At 49.2% G+C, this 16,478-nt stretch overlaps 4 protein-coding genes across 4 annotated transcripts; all 4 read right to left on the reverse strand.

Moving 5' to 3' along the window:
• Positions 1–526: 526 nt before the first annotated feature.
• On the reverse strand, positions 527–1,991 carry LCP9604111_9338 (putative endo-arabinanase; the record flags this gene model as incomplete). The annotated part of the gene is made up of 4 exons (XM_039077581.1): positions 527–589; positions 720–748; positions 807–985; positions 1,036–1,991. The coding sequence occupies 4 exons, from the start codon at positions 1,989–1,991 to the stop codon at positions 527–529; spliced, it is 1,227 nt and encodes a 408-aa protein (XP_038924699.1).
• Positions 1,992–2,812: 821 nt separating this feature from the next.
• On the reverse strand, positions 2,813–4,978 carry LCP9604111_9339 (PX and BAR domain-containing protein; the record flags this gene model as incomplete). The annotated part of the gene is made up of 6 exons (XM_039077582.1): positions 2,813–2,908; positions 2,963–3,076; positions 3,135–4,178; positions 4,234–4,500; positions 4,551–4,819; positions 4,885–4,978. 6 exons carry the CDS (start codon positions 4,976–4,978, stop codon positions 2,813–2,815), a joined length of 1,884 nt encoding a protein of 627 aa, XP_038924700.1.
• Positions 4,979–5,637: 659 nt separating this feature from the next.
• Positions 5,638–6,615, reverse strand: LCP9604111_9340 (uncharacterized protein; the record flags this gene model as incomplete). The annotated part of the gene is made up of 1 exon (XM_039077584.1): positions 5,638–6,615. One exon carries the CDS (start codon positions 6,613–6,615, stop codon positions 5,638–5,640), a length of 978 nt encoding a protein of 325 aa, XP_038924701.1.
• A 1,343-nt stretch (positions 6,616–7,958) lies between these two features.
• On the reverse strand, positions 7,959–16,277 carry LCP9604111_9341 (uncharacterized protein; the record flags this gene model as incomplete). Its single annotated transcript, XM_039077585.1, has 8 exons — positions 7,959–7,972; positions 8,080–8,445; positions 8,502–9,150; positions 9,202–10,553; positions 10,613–12,350; positions 13,306–15,012; positions 16,007–16,158; positions 16,208–16,277. 8 exons carry the CDS (start codon positions 16,275–16,277, stop codon positions 7,959–7,961), a joined length of 6,048 nt encoding a protein of 2,015 aa, XP_038924702.1.
• Positions 16,278–16,478: the final 201 nt, after the last annotated feature.

Genomic DNA, 16,478 nt, shown 5'->3' on the forward strand with positions numbered 1-16,478 from the left:
GCGTTAGAAAACCCAGTTCTTGCATAAATTAGAGTCTTGGCGTTCACAAACCTGCAAAATCAGCAGAATTGTGCACACAATTAGCGTGTTTGTATAGTTTATAACCGTTTTACTGCAACGTTGGAGCTTATTTTCTTCGGAGAATGTATTAAGATTGTATCCGCTTTGGCAGAAATATATGTATTTTGGTAAGGTAAGTCACAAACTGCAAACATAAACGATCAAATATACCGAGAGCAAAAAGTTGTATATCCCAGGACCTGACGCCACAGAATGCAGACAAGGAACTTTTAAACAGAACCGGTGATGTGTGTAAGCAATATAATCGCGAGAGGTGAATAAAAACAAATCTATCAGCGCGAAACAGACGACGAGGCGACTGTGTCAGGTATGTTGGCGAGAAAGAAACACGAAAATGTGCAGAATTCGATCCCATTCTCGAAAGAAAGGGGATGCGGTGGGGTTTGGGCGAGACTATCCCGGAGGTCTATAGGTGTCGAGGGTAGATAAGGGAAATTAATGACGATCAGGCTTGAGCGATAGGCCATCCGTCGACATATTTGAGAGGATTAAATCCCAGGAAGGCGTCCTATGATTGTATGTGTTAGATCAAATCTTGATGACGTTTGTGCAAGGGGTAACAGAGGAGGATCGACAGGGGTGCATGAACCACGACAATCGTGGCCCACAAGTCTGCCAATATTCAAGTGTGAGCTCACCTGGAATGCAATGCCAACGGTCGTGTTCACTGCGATGAGGTCAGTATGGTGTTCAAAAATTGTATTTGAGTCTAAGGGTAAACGAACAGTAGTGGTAGTAGAGCACATCGGTATCGCCGTCACGGATCACAGCTTGCCCGCCTGGGGCATAGGTCTCTCCGTTCGAGCCGTAGACAAGTTCGCCGCCGCCCTTGACGAGATCTGTACCGTTCTTGTCTGTGAATGGCCCACGGGGACTTTGAGAGCGTCCAACGCGGATGGAATATCTGAAGTACGTGAGTATAGAACAACAAGTCACTAGATAGCGAAGACTTACTCTTGACCAGCGGCCGGTAGGTTGTCTTGCTTCAGATTACAGCAGAAACCATGGCTAAACCAGAGATAGTACCATCCATCGTTGTAGGAGATAAAAGCACCCTCAATAGGATGGGGACCGGTTGGGTCACCACAGATGTTATTGGCCATGCGATTCGGCGGGGCGAGGGATTCTGGTTCCCACGCCAGCTGACGGTCATCGGGTTCAGTAGTGCTCGCTGGAGAGAGGAGGTCCTTGCTCAGCGGAATTTGGAAAATTCCATTCCAGTAGCTTCCATATGTCAAATAAGCATGTCCATCGGGAGTGACCAATGTGCTAGGGTCAATGGCATTGGACTTAGTGTACGGAGAAATTTCCGATCCATTGCCCGTGCCAGTCTGAATGACAATGCCGTGATCATACCAGTTGCCTGGGCCAGGAGAGTTAGAGGTAGCCACGCCAACAGCACTGTCGCGGCAACCAGCCTTGCTAACACTGTAATAGCAATAGTATGTGTCGTCGACAACGATAACGGTCGGGGCCCAGGGTGCGGCACGATCACCCTTTGGGATTACACTCTTGGCATCCAGCACACTGCCAACGCGCTTCCACGGGCCAGCCAGGCTAGGCGCAGTGTCGATGAGGATGTGTTCGCCAACATGATAAAGATAATACTCATCGCCCACACGGACAATAGTAGGATCATGTGTATGTTGCTGTGTCTGACGAGGAGGGGGAAAGCCGCTTATAGCCTGGTCACTTCCGAGATCTTGTGACTTCTGGTCATGCTCAAAGTTCTGGTCTCTTCGATTGATACCCAAACCAAGACCAACGGAGAAGAAACATACTAAGGCGAGAAAGAGAAGCATCTTAATCCAGCGTCGAGGGAATTGCTTCCAAAAAGACTGATGTCGAAATCCATCGCGATGGCCAGACGGCGACATCGACCGTGATAAGTGACCGGCCCTGACGATCATCTTGATGGAACCAGGTACACATCGTTTTCAGTCGACGCACGGCGTTGCCACCCTAGTAGGGTGGAGTTGATGATGCAGGGCAGCAGGGCAGAGGGGTGAAGGAGCTGCGACACGGTCCACTGGTTACTCAATAGAGGCCCACAATTGGACATGCCTGCAGGGTTTCGGAATGCCGAGGTAATAAGTTGTTCTGTATATTGCAGGAGATACAGATGGGTTATTCGCCTTGGCGTGATGGAAGCGGAAGGGATGGGAAGGCCTCGTGGCACAAAAGATGGATCACTGTTAGACCAACTACATATCAGGCGATTGAACTCCGAGATAGTCGTACACCGTAACTTTGTACATAAATTAGTGAAGTCGGCAAGCAAGGGAGGTACCTGACTTTTGAAATCAATCGGTTGCAGTGTCGATCTTCCAGATGTCCTTTTCAAGTCACGGGAAGTGATTGGTCAACATGTTCGGAATGCGCCTTTTGCCTTTTAAACATATCGCTCTTCTCCAAGGAGGATGAAAACGGATATAAATCCATCTAGGAGCAAGCCCTTTTCTCGTTTGACACCTTTCTAACAATATCATCCTGTAGGGTTGCAGGTACGAGGGCACGGGTAAGACAGAGCCTTGTCCTTGTCCGTCTAGGGCTACTACTTTCTATACAGAATAGCCTAGACTCAAGAGAATCGGAGTTAAAAGAATTGGATATACCAAATTTGTTCCAGCGAGGTGAGTAGTGACAAGTAGTAAAAAGTAGTAAAAAAGTAAAAGATATCCGCCGAACGCCAGCGCCGAGCTCCATCAGACTAAAGATGGAGTATAGTCTTCTATCGAGCCACGATCTTGTCCACCTCATCTCTAGCTTCGGTCCATGTCTCCAGGTTCTTGCGAGCCCAGTCCAAGTGACAACGAGCATATGCGACCTAGAAACCCAAGTTTAGTCTTAGTTTTCAGGTATGTTAGGGGGCCAATCATACCATGTACCGTCGCAGGTCAGCTTCTTTGTCCTTCTGGAAGCGCTTGAGATCATTCAGCACACCCGCGCTCGCATCCTTGACGTCCTTTTCGGACACTTCTAACGCTTGCTCCAACTAAAAATCGAGATTAGCTTTGAAACCATCTGAAATTTTTACTCCGTGGCCCACATACCTGAATCAAACTTTCTTTCGTCTTTCCAATCTGGTCCCGACGTGTTCGTTCGGGATCTACATCAGCAAATCCGTGGATGGCATGGCTGATGCGACCGAAAATTTTATTCGCCACAAATGTCCCGCTGGATGTCTTGCGATGACCGTGTACTGACGGGTCCGATCTCTTGAGTCCTCCAATCTGCGATCCAGGCAGAGAGCTTATAGAATCGGTGTGAGTAGATTGGAGGCCAGAGTCGGCTGACATTATGGGGCCGCTGCCTCCTTCGCTGGCGGATGAAGTTGACAGAGAACGAGGCTTCGTCGTTCCAGAATGAGGGTTGGTGCGATTGAGATACTGCTCGATACGCTTGGCTTCTAGTTCACTGCGCTCAAGGGAGTCTAGTAAAGTTTTTTTCTTCGACAACTCATCGCGAGTCATTTCTTGTTGTACCCGCTTGAGCACTCTGTATCGTAGAACTCCGCGAACCACACTAGCAAATTGAGCACTCTCCCGCATAGGTTCCGCAAAACTTGCGCTCAGAGCCGAGGATAGCTCTTCGGTTTCAATATACGAAGTATCTGCAGCCTGGCCGATGCGCTCAATGGCGGCAGCTACTGTTGGTGACTGTTCAGAAAGAGAGAATCCGTTGTAACGCGCTCCCAACTCCATGAGGTCGGCTGAGAGTCCAGACAAATGCGAGAGAGTTCGTCGATTAACTTTCTCAATGTTGCCCTGCAAAAGTAGTTCTAGCTCACGTGTAGAAGCTTCAAAATTAATAAAGTAAGGGTCCAGTTCTTGCTCGCTAAGCTTTCGAGACTCAGGAGGGAACCGCCCAAGCATCTCAGGTCCCGGGAATGAGGGCTGCTCTTGCTCATTCGGTGACGTAGGCGATGCTGGATTTGCGCTCGCTGTAGTAATGCCACCGCTGGTCTTGAGCTTTGCGGATGCAGAGGGAACCGGGAGCCAGCCATGGGCTGGTGTGGGATTTGCGGGGTCAAGAGGTGGCGCTTTGAGGTTATTCTTTGGGACAGATGATGCAGGATGGGAGCTCAAAACCTCACTCTGGGCAAAAGTTAGCTAATAAACTCGTCGCCAGGAGCCTCCCGGTCAAACCTACCCAGCTAACGTTGGGATCTAGGAATCTCCACCACACTCCATCCTCACGGATCTCCTTCATACACCGACAGCGGTTGAGAAACACACCGAGCATGCGCTTTCGGAGATCTATAATGGCCATATCATCTTTAGCCCTGGTAGGTTTAGCTGCGTAGTCCGCCATGCTGTGCTTCTCGGGAATTGGCGGAACAACCAAGGTGGGATGCAAATTGACAAGCGTTTGTCGCAATGATGCAAACTCGGAATATCGACGGCGCACTTCCAGGTCCTATCAACACTTAGCATTGTACAGTTCCCCGCCAGGCACCATTATCATACCGCAGTCCGAATCGTGTAAACAATAAAGCCCCCGCCTCCCTCATGGTTTTTCCCGGCATCTGTGATCAAGATTGGCATATCGGGGTTTTCATAAAGGATCTGTTCAATGCGGCTGTCATAGACGCTCTTCCGGGGGTATTGTTCACTGGCGGCACCATACTCGGCCTCATCTTCGGGATCGCTGAGATCGTCGGTATGGGTGATGTAATCGGGAGGCTCGCCGTTGGAGTCGCGACTAGACGGAGGGGATGAGTCGTGTTCGTAGAGAGCTGGCTGCTGTGAGATACTGATCCAAAGGCAGAAGCGTTAGGGTGCGAACCGAGCGGAGACTTACGAGGAGAGAGTGCGGCTGAATGTAAAGAGTCAGATAGGCCGGACTGATGTTGGTCAAAGGCCCCGTAGGGATTGTTATCTTCGTCGTTCCACATTATGAGGGTATGGACGCTGGATAAGACCAACTAGCACCGCAAACTGAGTTGGAGAAGCTGTGCCTGGGAGATCTGCGGGGGGGAAGTCGTGGTGTGGCTGGTGCAGGGCGGTGTTCGCGATTACGTCATGAAGGAGGCTTGAACTCCAATCTTCATCGATGGAATATGGGCAAGAGACTGTAAAATGGGACAGCCGATGAAAACTTGAAAGTGTTTGGTAGATGTCTTGTGTCCTAGGATCTAATGGTTGCGATGATTCCAGCTTGAACCCCCGCTGGTCCAAAAGCGGTCGATGTATATATATCCATGGATCGGTAGGCTCTAAAGCAGGACATGAAATATTACCGAGCCAGTCAAGCTTAACCAATATATCCCCCAAACAAGATTGGAAGGGAGTTACTCTACACAAAAAGGACTTCGAAATTAACATCAGGTCAGAGCAATATGCTAATAAAAAGGTGATTTATGCTGAAGGGTGCATGTATGGCAACAGGCTCGAAGTAAAGAGGTAACAAATAGTTCTAGAACCGATTTCCATATCTCAAAAGCCTCAGATGTTGTCCCGCCGTGTCCTGAACAAGCATCAAAGTCCATAAAGTTTTCTCGTGCAGTGGAATGACTCCCATATCTCATATCTCAATGTTTCTGCGCCCAGTGTCTTACGTCTGATCGGCACCCTGAAAGCCTGCAGCATCGTGTGCATTTCGTCCCACCTGCTCTGTATTGTGCATAGTTAATAAAGCCGGGTTGATTCCAGCAACTGAGCTTTGAGTGCGTTGTAGAATTGGGAGAGGTGGCAGCGTTGGAGACTGGGGAGGTTGCGGAGCAGAGAGCGAGAAAATCCAGCTATTGGCCTTGTCGACGAAGGAAGTAGGGTTGTGGCCAAAGTCAAATCCTTCTCTCAAACCATGATCCCCACTGGCGGTGAGTGAATGATTTCCATAATGGGGTTGCGGCTCCTGGGAGCTAGCCAGAGTAATGTTGGGTTGGTTCTGGCGGCGTTGACGTAGGTTCCGAGTGAACTCGTTGTGAGAAGAGGTACTGTCGGAAGTGAGAGTGACAGAACCAAGTTCGCCAACCTCGAGGCGGCGTTCAACTGGGTGGTCCAAAGTGTCACTACTAAGCCCTAGCGCAAAGCTGGGAGAAGTGGTACGGGCGAGGCCGATTCCATCATGAGGATTTGCAGCGGATGAGTTGCGGCGAGCTGGAATATCGGGAAACTGCAAGCTTGGACCGATGTCAAGCACACTAATCTCACTTTCGCTCAGGACTGAAGCACGGGTTCGCATCGAGTTTGGGACGGTAGGACCCGGCTGTCCATTGGAACTCGAGCTTTGAGTCGGGGCGGGGGTCGCGTACGGAGGCATCTCATTTCCTAGAATAGAATTTGGTCTCTGGGACTTCAATAACTTGAGACGCAAGACCTCGAGCCTCAGAATATCGAGTTGGTCGCCGGCACTTTGGTGATCCAAGTGTCTATCAGCGTTGTCGGCGTTGATATTTTCAATCAGCGACCTGGAACTGGCAGCACTGAAGTTGATAGCCTCTGGACATAAGATAGATACGTTGGGATTGAGCTCGAATGGCTCATGGCTGGAGAATCCCTGAGGCTTCGGAGAAGGCGCATTGCGTTTCATTTCGGGATGAGTGCGTGGATTTACGGAGGTTGGGTGATTGAAGTGAGAGAAGCGTGGCAATTTGGAGACCATTTGCGTGGAGGTGATTATTAGCACGCACCTTGCCCTAATACGGAAGGAGGGACTGTAGGGCTGGCACTTTCCTTACAAAGAGCCTTGGCTACATGACTTCCTATTCTGTACAGATCTATGTACACATCATGCACATCATCTGCTCATACCGTATGTCTGTATGCATTGCTTCCGACATGGAGTCCATAAACGGAGATGTCTAAATCCCTGAGTGACTTTAAATGCCATATATTCCGATAGGTAAATCAATGCAGGACATTTTAAAGCACAAATATATTTTGCAGTTGCCATAAATATTAGTACTATGAGTGCTTGCCAATCTCACTAGCTGCACAAGCCCTCTTGTACAGCCTATGGAATTTCACTCCACGGAATCAAACACTTTCTGTTGACTGGAAACCGCTAGCACATATATAATGCATATAGCTATAAGACCAGAGTCTTGTCTAGTACAGCATATATGCTGATAATGCAGGAAGAATTGGACAAATTATATATAAGAGTCTAGCACTGAAACACTGCCCGTGAAGCAAGTTATACCAATCCCGAAACAAATATGTCTGCATTTATGATCCACTTAAGCCTCTTGGAACTGTCGTTTGATAGTAAACTGATCGTGTTCTAGGTAGATAACAATGGGAGAACAGAGAACAAAGAACAAAACCATCAAACTTCACAGACCGAGCGAGGTCACCTTATATGGACACACATTGCTAGCACCCCTTGTCGACAAGACTAAGTGTAGAGTCAAAGTGTGGACAAATTTGATTCCGTCCGACCTACGATAAAGGAAGCAAGGCCATAGTAGGCCTACGCCTTGTATGTAACGATTGTATGTAGCGATGAATCTGATACTCAAGTGATGAACTTCATCTACAATTTCGCTATATCTTTACGTTGACCTGAATTTGGCCTCACTCTTACTTTGCTTTGAGAAGATGATTGAAAAAACTAAAACAAGAAACATGATTTTTATTTTGTATGGGCCACCTGCCCATCCCCCTTCTATGTAGAGAAACATCCCCCTTCCCCCATCCGCCCCTCGTCCCCTTTTGTTTTTTTTTTTTGTTTTTCTTTTCTTTTTTCATATCATTCATGGGTCCAAGGACATGATGTCCTCGGACCCCACACGCAGTTCCACGACTGGGAGATCATCGGAGGAATCCTCCCCCTCACCCCCAGAAGTGAGACCAAACTGAAACTGAGGGTCGATGCCCATGCCATCACCCCATGGGCATCGACCCTCAAAGACGCCATCCTCGGTGGCAGAATTACCACCGGCAATCTGTGAGATGTCGTGAGCGGCGTCGAACGACCAAGAGGGTTCCGTGAGCTTGCTGAGGGAGTCGACCTGCGATCCTCCGTTCTCGTGCTCAAAGCCGTTTTTCTTACCTTCGCTACCCCCGTCCTCCGAGCCCGAAGTACTCTCCTCGACAGAAGAGTACAGATCATTGCCGAGGGAATCCTGCCCCCGGCTCACACGGGGTGCCACTCCTGCCCTGGCCAAGGCAGACGACACCTTGCGGGGTGCGCTGCCAATGGCACGACCGCCGTCCTCCGAAGGTGATTGGGACCCACCAGGGCTGCGGGAACCGGAGGAACTGCCAGACACGCTCCCCGCGCGGTTCCGGTAGCCTTCGACTAGGTCCCGCAGCTCCTGGTTACCAAATGCACGGTCGGAGCGACGGCGGTAGAACAGGAGATAGGCACCCGATGTGATGATCGACTGCATGTTGGTGACAGTAGTCGCAGAGGTATCTGAAATGAATGTCAGTAAGATATCTCCCAATTAGCATATGGAGGGGGCATCGAACCGTTGCAATAGACCCAGGCACCGGAAACAAAGTCCTTGATGTAGGCAGTGTAGTGGCCACTACCCATTCCACCCATGTGGTTGTCGACAGCAATCAAATCGTACACCGCACTTTTTCCATTCGCGGGGCCTTCCACGCGGCTGCTCAAGTCTAGTCCCTCGAAGGGGAAGTCGATAAGAGTGCTGATCTTGTGTCCGTGCCTGCCACGGAATTGGCTAAATCGCTTGAGCTGGATGACCATAATATCCGGGATTCTCCACAGCTCAAACTTCTTGGTGGCCGAAACGTGAGTTTTGCACTGAGGACAAAACCAGCTATCTGCGCGAGAAAGAATTTCCTCCTTGCTGAACTCGTCCAGGCATTGGTCGAGAGAGACATTTGTTTGCTTCGGTTTCTTCTGGCTTACCGCCATGGTATGATCATAGACATTCTTGATGCTCATGTAGGTAGGGCAGCCACGGAGCTCCTCGGGATCACGTAGCTTGCCGCCGAAAAGGGCATCAAATGCATCAGGAGTCCAGTCAAGGAGAATGGCATCGCCTTGGTGAAGGAGGGGTAGTGCTGAGTTTGGTGTGACATCTGATTCATCTGTATCAACGTCATCTTCGGCATTGTCATCTGCGGAGCTTTTAGATAAAGCATCGGATCCCTGGCAAATATTAGCGGGTTGATTATGAATGGACAAGATGGAATAAACAACCTTAGTAGAAGTGGGAGGAGATGGGATGCGAGAGGAAATAGAAGGGTATTTTTTCAGGGTGGAGATGTTGCGTCCATCAGGCAAAGTGGCATTTGTGCTCATGACTGTCGCATCGAAAAGTGACAACAAACTGGCAGGAATCTTGCCAGCAAGAGGATGCCGAGGGGATTCGACAGATTCAGAGTCAGAATCCGACTCATCGGAGCTCTCTGCAGGCTTAGGCGCTTGCTCAGCTTGCATAGAAATGTCGACGATGCTGTCTTCGCCGTCAACAGAAGAAGTTTTGATTCGGGAATCTGCTGATCGTGCATCATCCTCGTTTGTGACCACGGTGTCAGAGTCATCAGCTGCATTGTCATCGGTCGTTTTTTCTTCGACGGCCAGAATGTCGTGTGTAGTCAGATTATTGGCTTGGGTCAAGAGCTTGCGGTAAATTGCCTCGAGGTTCTGAGTTTCGTCACTAGAAAGACGTATGAAGGATGGGATTCCGAAAAGTTCACGAGTGGGCTCTCTGTCCTTGCGCGGAACAAGTTTGCGGTGGAAGACGGGTACAAGGATTGCATCACCATCGGAGGTAGTGTCAGAAGAGTTGGTAGATGCTGGAAGAGGACCAAGATCAAAGAACACAACGGTGTCTTCTTGGGAAATGCGTAGACTGCCGAAAGTATAGTCATCGTCGCAAAGAATTTGCCAGAAGGAATTGTGCAATGTTTCTGCTGCAAAGATTTGTTCTGCATTAACTCCCACCTTTTGACCGACAAAGTTCTTCCAGTCCTTCAAAGTATCATTTTCATCCAGGCGGACTTTCAGAGACACCGGTGGGCCATCAAGAGGGTAAAAGTTGATTGTTCGATTGATCAGTGTTGGACCCGTTGGGATGGGCACAGTGACCATTGTGAAAGGATCCATGATGATGCTGGTCTTTTCACAATTGTGGCAGATCAATGTTGACTTGTACATTCCAGCGAACAGATCGGTGATAACGGAGGCGTTACGGGCCTCGTAGAGCTCCCAACACTTCTTTCCGAAATCCTCAAGAGCCTTGCGATCATGAATCATCTCATCAGTGGAATCAGGAATGACAGTGGATGGCTTGCTGCCAATGATCCGGCTTAGATCTTCCGACAGTGCATCAAGGAGAAACATCACAAATTCCTGACTATCATGTTGATCATAGCCAGCAAATTCTTCACGTTGCCGACCAGCGGCAGCCCGGAACCTAGAGGGGTTGACACATCTCGGCTGAGGGTCCGATTTGTAGAGCTCCTGAAGCAGGTTGGCCCATTGCTTGGCAATGGCGCCGCCGCATCCAAGGACGTTGTTGGGATTCAGCTCTGGTTTGTACAATCCACCTGGAGATTAAGATTAGCATCACGTTCGCAGTATCCAACAGTAAAATGAGTGTACTTACTAAGAAAGTAATAAGACAACTCCTCAATGCTTCGCACACATTGCAACGCAGAGTTCATGTAACAAGTATTGCCAAGGTTTTGCAATCCCACGATGAGCTGTCGACCCTTCCGACCTCGAGAGATGAGCCCCCTGATTGGATCGGGAGCAAGTGTAGGGGTAGATCTGCCACTGGCTTGTGTGCTCTTCGGTGTGGCTTTTGCAACAGCTGCTTTGCTAGCAGTATCTTTCTTCGGCTGATCTACAGGGATACCTAGACTCTTGAGAGTTTTGGCAGAGGCTTCAGACACCCATTCTCCACCTTTGGAACCGCCGACCTGTTCCTCAAGAACAACACAATTCGCCGCGGCAAGACCAGCCATGTCCAAGGTCATGCGACCGTTGTAGTTGGCATTGTGGGTTTGATCCTTGACACCATCAAGCAACACTCGGTGGCTTCCCTCTGGAAGTTCGAGAAAAGCGTTCAAATCGAAAAGAAGCTTGTCGTTGGGGTCAGAGATCAGAGCCAATGGAGGAGCTGGCGATTGGCTGCGGGAGACAGCTGGGGTTGCCAACGCTGAGGCAGTGGTGCTTTGGGGGAGCTGGAGGATTTTCCAAACCCGAACCTTGGTGGACATATCGACACCAGTCTGTTCTTTGGCATCCCTCAACCATTTTTGGTAATTCGTCTGGCGACTTGCCAGGATCTTCACAGATGGCTTGACGGTTTGTCTCAAGATGGTCGGTGTAGTACCCACAGCTGGGTTGGACAGTTTGAAAATGGTGAGAATTGGAGGATAAGTCTCATATTCGATATTTTCAGTATCACCGGGTTGGTTGGTGTTGTGAGCATAGCGAATTATGATGGGTGACTGGTCGGCGAGGCCGTACCATTTCTGGATCAAGTCCCAACCATGTTGCGGAATGATTGCGAAATCCAGAGCGTCGTGCAAACCGGGGCGCATAGGTACGAAAACTTCACCAGTTTCGTCTTTGAAGGTGGGAGTGGCCGGGTCGGTGTCGAGCATTATGTTCATATTGTCGACGGGACCGACATCCTCCAATGGTCCTTTGTCCGTGTGATCAGCATGAGCCGTAGTACGTGCAAGCACCTTCTTTAGCCACGCCATTGACACAACAAAGCCCTTTTGTCCATCCTTCAGCGGCGCTGTCATCAACGCATTCACCTCAGCCACCTGGTCGTCGATCGTAGGAATATCGTCTGATTTGGGCGATGCCGGTCTGGACCGCTCGCCGGCCGAGGATGCCGGCCCGGTCTTCTCATTGCTTGAGGTGGTAGGATAGGGGGGTTCATCGTTTGTGCCGTCGCATGTGCGGGGAATAATGTATGTGCGGGTGGGATTGAAGCCAGTGCTCACGCCTCCTTCGGGGTCAGAGTCGGTGATTTCGGACGCCGGGCACTTTTCGCCAGGAGAAGGGGATCGTCCATGAGTTGGAGGTGTACCCTCTCGAGTATCGGAGGGCATGTCGGAATGGTCGCTGGAGAGGGTGAGTCCGGCGGTCGCGGTCGCGGGAGTGAGCGAGCGGCCAGGCGGACTTCCAGACTGAAACTGCAGGTGCGCAGGCACGTAGCGAGGCGGGGACAACGACGAACTCTGGCCGCGGGAGGAGGAAGAAGAAGACGTGTGGCGAGAGTGTGGAGGTACGGAGCGGCCGTGACGTTGAGCCCGAAGGCCTGGACTGGTGCGAGGCTCTGGGGAAACCTTTCTTCTCTTTGGGGAAGACGTCGTGGCGATGAGCTGCGCACCTCGTGTCGCAGCTCGGGGCAACCAGGGGAAAATAGTAGATAGGATCAAAGTAGCACCCTTACTTCCTTTTGGTGGAAGTACAAGGGGATTTGGTTGTGAACAAGCGAGTTCGACTGGCAGAAAATCCGAAGTTTAGTAATTTTTTTTTCCGGAGCGGAAACGAAACCCTGGGCTATCCACAGGCGACCAGCGTCTGTAGATGAAGTGATGAAATTAAGATAATTGGTGAACAGAAAAAAAAAAACGTAGGAGTACAAGTAAAAGAAGATATGAAAAGAACACGATGAAAAAGATGTAGGGGAAGAAGAGAGGAGAAAGATTGGAAAGAGCTGTGAAGGTCTTATACTTGAGGGCGGACTGTTCAGAGTAGTTCGCTCGAGGGGAGAGACTTGTGAATGGGATTGATTGAAAAGCTATTGTGACTCACGTTTCTCTTAACGCGATTCTAGTTCTATTCCTATTGGGGGTTATTGTCATCTTAATACGGTGCTATTGATCCTATTGCGAACAATGGATTAGGGCACAATGCCCTCATTATCGCGAACGACTCATCAGATTAGACTTTGCAAACAAGTATGAGTTTGTTAGCAGAAACAACACTTGGAAAATATTAAGCTTATTTTGCATTGTCTCCAACCTAGCTGCTTTTTATAAGCAAAGCCAGCCATGGTGAGATAGATATGTACAATAAAAATAAGAAAGAAGAGAAAAAGAAAGCAAAACCTGTAAATCAACGCTCCTCCACGTAAAGCCTGTACATGGTGTTGTTCTCCGCTCCCGAGAGGATTAACTCCACATCAGCTCGGTAGGGTATAAGGTTAGACGGGTCACTGCGACCCCATGCAGCAACAGCATTGAGATCACCTTTGAATCGCATGGTAAGGTCGAGACAGCAGTCACAGAGCATCAATCCACACCCGCGGGATTCTTCGTCACAGTCTACTACCTCAGCGTAGACATTGACTGGTTGAACTGCCTGGCAAGACCCGAATGCGGGCTCCCGACACAGGCTGCACCATTGGTAAGGGGAAGTTCGAAAAACAGGGCCAGCCTTGCCAGTCTCGGGGTCAGTCAGAGCTTCACTTGCTTCCTCTAGAAGTGCTGCAGCATCAGTCCGCATTTGGTCTTTCGTTGACAAAGGTACAGGTAGTAGATGGAGAGTGTCATGGGAGCATTGTATGATTTTGCATCGATTCCATGTACAGAAGACGCACATCCGGCTCTGTTCTTTTCCTTCGGCAATGTGGCCATCTTGTAGCTCAATAATTGTGCCGTTATCTAATGTGCAGACCTCTGGATTGCGAGGACCAAGGCCAGTGATTCCATATGCAAAGTTGTTGCACCAGTGGCAAGGGGGATCTTCGTCCTGCTCATTTGCGAGAAACACTACAGGATGAGCAAGTTCAGTCCAGATTCGATGAGTGTTCGCGTACTGCGAAGGGATGGTATTTGAGGGTGTGGTGCGAGTAGGTGACTCGAGGGAGTCAGAGATATAGATCGGTGAGCCCTGCCTCTTCGGGGTGTTCGGTGTTTCATCGTCTGAATCAGTGATTACAATCACCTCATGTGGCTTCGGTCCCTCAGCAACGGAGGGATGTGCGCTGCTGAATAGAGGCGAAGAGGTCTCCCAAGAATTGCCCTTTGTGGGGTTGATCTCTGGAATCTGGGTCTTTGGTTGGATAGGGGAACTGAGTTGTTCACTCGGTTTAGATACCTCAGAAACATCGGGCTCTGGGGTTCCATCGGTTGAGTTGGAGGGTGCTGGAGAATAAACTGGAGAACTGCTTGGCTCGCTTGGTTCACTTGTGGCAAGCAGTGCAAAAGGTGCGTGTCTAGCTGGTCCAGCAACACATTCGAACCCATGATTTCGGCATGGGAGACAAGGTTGTGAATGGTCATAGTCGGCGTAGCGATACGAACAAATCTCTTTGTTCTGCCCTTTGCAACACTCGCATGTTTGCTTCCATTTGGGTGGGGGGCTCACGACGCAAAAGACATCATCGATTTCACATATTGTGCAAGGATAGGCGAACGGATCGGGGTTAGATTTAAGCGAGCATTCAAAGCCTAGCTCTTGGCAGGCAGCGCACTCTCTCAGCCGAAGTTCGCTATCAGGAGGCAGGACATCCCCAGTCGACTCCGATGCCTCGGCCTCGACCTCGGTTGTGTCATTCGTTTGTGGTGATTCTGGCAGCACGTCGTCATTGTAGGTTTGAAGGCCGTACTGTGAATTCGGTGTGTCTATCTCGGGATTCACGGTCCAGTATCTGTCCCAGCTGTCGGGCTCACTGTGTTGAGACGGTGTCCAAGGGGGGACATAATATTCACTTTCCGTGCCTGCGCTCATTCTCGAACGGAATATAGAAATCGGAGACAAGCTCCTGGCTCGCTTGTCTGATCGAGGGCCGTGATAATCCTCATGGAAAAGAGATAGCTTGCGCTTGGTCGGTGTTCTCTTGCTGGAAGGTTGGTAGTCTTTATCTTTGTCATTGTCATGCCATGACCCAACAACAGCGGCACGCTTGAGGGCACGCTCTCGCAAGTGATATGGTCCAGCGAGGTGTGGGAGCATGCAGAATTTGCTCATACTATGTTCAAAGACCTGCTGTGCTCGCTCCAGTCTCCCTGGAGAGTATGACATGGTGGCTACGAGCTGTGAAGAAGCTGCTGTCACATTAATAAGTGTCAAGATCGTAATAACCGCAAGCAGTAAATACTTACAGGTTGTTTAGATTAAACCAACCAAGGAGTTTTGTCAGTTTGGAAGCCACACCTCGGTTCCTCGAAGAATGAAAATGGAGGCCGTGGCTCAAGTGATGGGTTTGATTGACACCTATCAATGCGAAGGTACCTTGAAACGCTTGGAAGATGCGAAAAATATGTATGAAGATGGATAGATGGTCGAATGTCCAAGTGACGGTAGAACAAGGAATGTTGATATAAGCATTCAATGGCTCGAACTGTACGTTAGAAAGTGAATTAGAAGTGAAGATTAGATGATATCGATGTAAATATTGACTGCAGTCTGTATACAGTAAAATAAATAAAATAAATAAAAGGAAGTGGAGGGGTCTCAATAGCAGGAACAATTGATTGAATTGAATTATATTGAATTACATTCATGTCTCGATGGGGAACTGTAGCAACATGAGACAATAGCCTTTGGATCACAGAATAGTAATACTACAATCAATAGCAATTCTCACATTCAACGCAGACCGCAAAGCCGACACCATTCCCCACCCATTATATCAATTCGCCCGAGGCAGGATTCATGTGTCACTTGAAATTACTCGTTACGCTCATAGAGGGGGCGGGGGAAACGACACCCTTCGTGGGTATAGTGACATGGGACTTGGTCAAAAAGGTAGTTTGTGTAGGATCTATGAAGATATAAATGAGAGCAGTCTGGATAGGGGATGTCGTGGCAGTAGACCAAGAGATCTTGGAAAAGTCATCAGGCATGTTATCAATTCGCGTTGGTGTATCGCATTCTCGGCGTCAGGCTTTGTTATTTCGAGCTTTGCTAGTCTGCCCTTTTCAATGAATCAAGCTGTAATAAATATAATGGCGACCAGCCCGAATCGAACTAAAGCCTCAATCCTATTGGGAGTCGCTTCCAATGAGACGAACATCCCCAGCAGTACCTTTCGCCGTATCGTGGTAACCGACGGGATTGTAGATGATGAGGAGATATCGCAGCTGTAATTCGAAGACCTAGTAGGCGAAATAGATTCAGTGTCCAAATCAAGCTTTTCTGAAAGGGTAAGGCTGGCGTATATGTTAACAGAGTCTCGATCTTCGTGATGTTAGCTTTGGTTTCTCTGAGCTTTGCTCGACACACCAACCACATAGAATGTCATCCATTTGGTAAGACCACACCCGGTCAGATCGCATATCGGTTCGACTGTCCGCCATAGTAACGATAGGTAGATTAGGTTGGAGGGAGTGAGTGGATTTAGTTGGTAGAGAGGAAGACAACAGAGTATGTCGTAGGCCTATCAAGCAACTACTCGACGTCTGCCCAGAATATTTGAAGGTTGATTAACGCCTTAGATCCCCAGGATCCCAAACCATTCATTTTGTACAGTTCAAAAGTCAACTAGTTATGATGTTGAA

This window comes from Penicillium roqueforti (assembly GCF_015533775.1).
Source record: "Penicillium roqueforti strain LCP96 04111 chromosome Unknown scaffold_45, whole genome shotgun sequence".
NCBI lineage: Eukaryota > Fungi > Ascomycota > Eurotiomycetes > Eurotiales > Aspergillaceae > Penicillium > Penicillium roqueforti.